This window comes from Mytilus trossulus, chromosome 3, assembly GCF_036588685.1.
Source record: "Mytilus trossulus isolate FHL-02 chromosome 3, PNRI_Mtr1.1.1.hap1, whole genome shotgun sequence".
Lineage (NCBI taxonomy): Eukaryota > Metazoa > Mollusca > Bivalvia > Mytilida > Mytilidae > Mytilus > Mytilus trossulus.
The window spans coordinates 76,633,153-76,639,694 of NC_086375.1; the positions used below are offsets into that span (position 1 = coordinate 76,633,153).

A 6,542-nucleotide genomic window follows, 5' to 3' on the forward strand; every position below is an offset into this window, starting at 1 on the left:
GGCCATTCGTGTCGCTTTGACACATCTAGTTGTTTTGAATATGTCACTTGCTTCATTTAAGCCATTTCAATTGATATGTATAGTGTGTCGTTCTTATTTATAATGCTACACTATTGTTTCTGGTAAGTGTGAAGGTTGGTATCGATTAAAACATTTTTTTTTATATAGATAGACCGTTGGTTTTACAGTTTGAATAGTTTTACACTCGTCACTTTTTGGGACCCTTTATAGCTTGCTGTTCTGGCAAAGTCCAATATTTTGGCATAATTGATCACTATATGGTTAAAGCATAAATATAAACGACATGCCAGAAACAGCAACATCATCAGAGACTAAACTATTTGCAGACGACAGCCTCCTCTATAGAACCATAAACAATCGAATAAGCAGAAAGTTAACTACTGCAGAAAGACCTAACATCATTAGAGGACTGGTAAAATCAATGGTAAATGAGCTTTAATGCAAAAAAATGCATTGTAATCCGAATGCAATCTGAGAACCGTCCTGTAGTATCAAATATCTACAAACTTCATTGACACACACTTGACACCATTGAAGCAAATGCATAGGTGTACCAATCAGCGATAACCTAACGTGGGACAGACATAAATTATATTGAAAATATAGTGGATAACGGCAACAAAACGATTCACAAGACGTAACCTGCATAAACAAGCAACCAGGTTTATAAACAACAATTACATGCCTCACACACGGCTGTGTAACAAACAAGGTAAAATCTTCAAAATGGGAAAACCTTGAAGATCACAGGAAACAAGATAGACTAGGCATACTGTTTAAAATAGAAAATGATCTTATAGATATACATCGGCAACAACAATAGAAGACGCCAACCGATATACATCGGCAACAACAATAGCAGACGCCAACCGATATACATCGGCAACAACAATAAAAGACGCCAACCGATATACATCGGCAACACAATAACAGACGCCAACCGATATAGATCGGCAACAACAATAGCAGACGCCAACCGATATAGACCGGCAACAACAATAGCAGACGCCAACTGATAGTCTCCAAGAAAGGGCAACACAACAGACGCTTTCGGTCAATCATTCTCTGTGTTGTACGACGCCCCGTTTAGTTTTCGCGAAAACTTATACATTCAATCGTTGAATTTGGTTTCCTGCCTGGAATAATCATAAGAAGAAGACACATCGATGTTGTTTTAAATATAAATGTAAAAATGCAACGAAATATCATTATGGACAATTGCATTGTCACATATATGTTGTGTCTAACAGAGAACAAATTCTTAAAAGGCCTGAGATTAATTGTTCATTGCACTGAATACCCGTGTCCGTTCTGCTTAAATACCGGAGGTCGGGACAATTCTTGACCAGGTATAAAAGTGTGTCATTGGAAGTACTTAGACATCCGAATAAATTGAGCCTTTTTAAATGTGAATGCTTTTTGGTGCTTGATCCACTTGTCTCTATTTGAATGTTTTCTGCGCAATCCAATCCGTCTGTTAAAGTTGATGAAGTGTTCCTTAAATCTGTATTTGATTGCTCCAAACCTATTCCACGGCAACATGACAATTCTAATGTTTCCATATATATACACGAATTAATCAAGTATAGTACACCGTCTTTTGTTAACTCGTCACATTCTTTGAAGCGGGCAAACTTTAGTAATGGACAGTTGTTTCCTATTGCAATCAATGATGCATCTGTGAATTGTGCACCCTTTTCAAAAGATACTTTCTGCAAAAACGTGCAAGACTGCGCAAGGAGGACGACGCTGTCATCATTAATATTCCAAATAAAATGTGTATGCAGTGTTTTCAACTTAGGACAACCTTGAGCAACTGACAACAGTCCATCGTTACCAATTTTAGTTTGCATGTGGTTTCCAAAAGTTAAATGTTCTAACGAAGGACAATTTTGACCGATGAAAGATATGCCCAGGTCTGTGATAGCTTCACAATCTTTAACATTGATCGATACTAATTGGTTCGAACAACTTGTTAGCCATTCGAGACCTTGGTCGTCAAATAGATTGGAATGTATTGCTATCTTTGTCAAGTTAAGATGTAACTTTTTAAAAAGTTGATTTGATACGTAGTTACTTGATAGACAAAGGAAGGTAATTTGAGGATTCCCTTCAATAATGCGCGTCAAATCACTCTCATCATGCGAATGTAATGTACGTATTGATAATTGCTTAATATTTGGCTGTGCTCCAAGGAAAGACAATAAATACTTGTCAAAATCTGGTTGCTTGTCCTCATTATAGTAGCCTACGTCAAAGTTAATAAATTTCTTCTTTGACAAAACTTTAAACATATTTTTTACGTCAACCCCAACAACCGCCCATATCTTTATGCTTTCCAAACAGGGACATCTATTACAAATTTCAGCAAATATTTTTCCTGATCGTAAAAGATCTGCAGAAATATCGATGCTTTTAAGGCTTGCAAATTTGACATGCTTGTCGTATTTCAATAGTTTCCAAAAAAGTTCTTCTGTTATTTTAAGATTAACAATGTAATTGACCAGTTTATGTTTGACTAAAGAACGGTAAAATCGATTAAGTTTATCTTTGCGATATTCATATATGTATTCAACATAATTCCAAAGACATATCGATGTTGTCAGATCTCTCAAAATGTGACAAACGTTGCGGATGACAAAAAGTAAATCTGCCTGTGTGAGAAATGATAGAATCTTCACCAATACTTCGGGCGGCAATTTGTCGATAGTCATATTGTCTGAAATGAAAAATAAAATGGAGTTTAAAAATAAGTTTGCTAATAGATGCTAAAAACAGTAGGTAGCAAAGAAACTATGCTCAGTTTGTACAATAATGTTTTAGTCAATCCTTGAAACCATTCACATACTATATAAAAAGATAAATGAAAGTTTTGTTTCTTTTTCCAATTTTCTGTTCATCTCGAATGACTTCCGGTATTAAAATGATTGTTCATATTTCTCTTGATGATTTAATAAAACAGGGGTGGTGATTTTATTTCTTCTTGTATCTAAATAAAGGCAACTGTAGAAGTCTGCTGTTCGAAAGTACTGAATCGATTTTAAGAAAAAATATGCGGGTTACAAACTAAAACTAAAGGAAACACATCAACTATCAGAGCTAGAAAACAAAAAAACAAACGACAATGCAACACATATAATAACGAACTATAAGATAACAGTTGCCATTTTCCTGACTTGCTTAAATCCTGAGTGCAGTTTGTGATATTTAAATTTAAATAATCAATAATTTTTAAACTCTTTGCCGGGCTGAAAAGATTATTGAATTAAAAAATCAAACAGTGTTATTTATCTACAAAAAAAAACCCCATAAAAAACATCATCGAGATGTCTATAAGACTTTAATCATATATCAATATTCATATCCCTCATTCATAGCTCCAAACCGCTGTCCGGTACGGCCTTTACTTTTAAACCTTTTTATTTTGACCAGCTCTTTCGTGGATACTACGTTTGAAGCAGAAACTGTTAAACCTTCCACAACACCTGAGATATCTTTCTTTATGGAGGGTGACTTCTTATAATGAAACAATTAAACCAAAAGCTTTACGTAGTGAATATTAAGTCAACCATTTGAAAATTGCACGGAGGCCACAGTGAGTTGGTTAACCGTTATGGAATATCTGTTTCACAGATGACGACAGATATGTTCTCAATGTCATAAACACAGTTCCCTCAGCTTTTCCTCGAATGTGATCTACCGAATTTGACTTATCACCGTGGTTGTACATTTATGAGTAACTTGACAGGTGCAAAATGTGTAGCAAGATCTGCCTACCCTTTCGGATCACCTCTGTTTTTTTAATGGGGTTGGTTTGCTCTGTATTTGGTTTTTAAGTTGACTTTTGTAAACTGCTGTTTGTCTTTGGTAGTTTTGTTTCCCCATCGCATACTTAGTTTTTGACTTCTGAGTTTGACTATTCATTTGATATCTTCCGCCTATTTTTTCATAATCCCTGTCCCCGCATGGTCTGTTATTTTATACCTTTGGGAATTTATTATAATGGAACTACACCTTTTCTATACTAAAGCAAAACACAATTCACTATTTCAAGAGGCCCTGCATATTTCCATCATTGAAAGTAATATGACTCTAAATACAGATCGAATGTAACGATAGTGTACATTGCTTACTGTTAGCTTTTCACAACAATTACACGTTCTCCCTTAGACGGAAAACGAAATTTTTTTCTTAGATGGATTGAATGCCATTAATTAATATTAACAAAAAGTAAAATCATAAAAATCATAAAAATACCGAACTCCGAGAAAAAGTAAAATAGGAATTTGACTTTCCGTATTCAAATGGCAAAATCAAAAGCTCACACACATCAAACGAATGGATAACAACCGTCTCGGTACAGTACACTCCACCATACATCTGTACAGAAAATAATACACGGTCAGCAGTACTTCAAAAACAAAACTACACCTGTCATTTTGTATACCTATAACAAACCTATTACTTCAAATGTTTTTAACCACAATAGGTTATATTAAAATAAATTTATTCTCGGGGATATAAATGTTAGACCACCCCATTGCTCTTAGTCTCGTTAAAAGTGTAGTCTAGCTCGCCGTTTTGTCAATTTCTCGATATAAGTGAAGCTATAAAAGAGGGACGAAAAATATCAGAGGGACAGACAAACTAATAGATTGAAAGTAAGTGAAAACGCCATGGCTAAAAATAAAAAAAAACACCAAAAAACAGACAAATAATAGTACAGAAGACACAACAAATAATACTAGACTAAACAACACGAACACTCCCAAAATCTTGGGGTGATCTCAGGTTCTCCGGGAGGATAAGCAGATCCTCCTCCACATGTAGCACCCATCGTGATGCTTATGTTATTACAAATCCGATAAATAGTCGTTATTCGGTGATCACATTTGTGAAAAGGGATGGGTATTGTAGTTACGACATAAGGACCATATCCAATATCATCTGTGAAACGATTATTCCGTCACGGTCAACCAACTCATGATGGCGTCCGTAAAATTTACAAAGGAATGGTTTCAACTTCACCATTTGGAAATTTAGGTTTAATAGCTTCCTTGTGAGCAGCAATTCTCTATCAAGGACATTATGATAGGAAAAACAAGCCCGGGAATATCGTATCAATTGGGAGATATATACCCCGTATGCAGGCGCTGCTGGAATGTTGCTTCATAGAAATGGAAAGTTCACAATTTGGAAGCTGAAATCATCTATCGTAAAGTTTTGTTTTCAACCGACCCTCATTGTCAATTTAAAGATGTAAATCAGGATATGAGACAGACTTAACTGTATCTGTAGTATCCTTTATTTCTAGTTCGATAGGATAGATTCGTTTAACATAGTCAACACATTTTGTATTATTTAGTGAGAGACCATTATCTATATATCAGAATGTAAAGTTAAAGGATATTACTAATTTCTTGTCTTTCTTCCTAAGAAGTTCCTGTATGAAGTCAGCCTCATAAATAATAAAGAAACAAGTCTGCGAGAAGTGGGGCGTAATTGGTTCCCATTGGTTTTCATTTTCAGATCGAAGCTCCAATTGAATTCTTCCTGATTTAAATAAAGAAACAAGTTGACAAGAAATGAATCATTTTGATCCCATGAAATGCGGATTGCGTGTACAAAAACACGTCCTGCAAATGTAGTAAATATGTTGTCATTAAAAAATCAACATTTTTGATTTTTGATAAATTAATGTCTGCATGCGTCATATATAATTTGGTTGAATCAGATTTGTACAAAACTACAATATATCCCTCCCCGAAAAAAGATACTTGTATATATGTTTACCATTCCTTTTATGAAACAAAGCTGGACCAATACTTTCGATTTGTCTTTTAGTTTATAATGGAGATTCGCTTTACACAAGCATTCTGAGAATACTTGTGTAGTTGATAGAAATGTTTGGTACTCTAACAGATCTACACAACGTTCTAGAATTCATATCGGATTTTATACACCACCTCTTGGGTAGATAGTTTCAAAAAACTTTCAACAAGGCTATGATTGCTGATATATAAAGTGATATTATATATATTTAGATGTCATAGATCCATATGTCTATGCTTCAATGCTGTAGATTGATATCATTGTAGAATAAAGTAAAACATAATGAGTGTAGATTGTATATAACAGGCGTATATTATTTAAAAATAGAATATATAGATAAATATTTACTTACAAGAATTTATTCTGAAAGCAATGTCTTAATCGTGTCAACTATCTATTTACAAATAAGCTGCAATCTTTTATTGATAAATTTATAACACACTATTTTATACGTGTGCTCACACCAAAGTGATATCACTATAAACATCGTGATTCATTTTGTTTACCTGAATTATAGGCCAGACAAATCTATATTTATGTTATAATATTATTTGTTTGTAAGCACAAAGCTTGATGGGTCTTTCGTTTATCCGATTATATTTTCAGAATCTAAACAAGGCTTACAGAATTCATTTAAGAATTGAATGCTTCTTTTTGTAAATTTATTGGGGTGTAAAAGCGTTGACCGA

General features: G+C 34.2%; 1 protein-coding gene across 1 annotated transcript; it reads right to left on the reverse strand.

Moving 5' to 3' along the window:
• Positions 1–1,022: 1,022 nt before the first annotated feature.
• On the reverse strand, positions 1,023–6,332 carry LOC134712466 (F-box/LRR-repeat protein fbxl-1-like). Its single transcript, XM_063574028.1, has 2 exons — positions 6,206–6,332; positions 1,023–2,740 (listed from the first exon to the last, which is right to left on the reverse strand). The coding sequence occupies exon 2, from the start codon at positions 2,733–2,735 to the stop codon at positions 1,248–1,250; it is 1,488 nt and encodes a 495-aa protein (XP_063430098.1). The 5' UTR covers positions 2,736–2,740; positions 6,206–6,332; the 3' UTR covers positions 1,023–1,247.
• Between the last annotated feature and the right edge of the window lie 210 nt (positions 6,333–6,542).

Coding starts and splice junctions, on each gene's coding strand:
- LOC134712466 (XM_063574028.1), bottom strand. CDS start 2,735: ATGACTATCGACAAATTGCCGCCCGAAGTATTGGTGAAGATTCTATCA.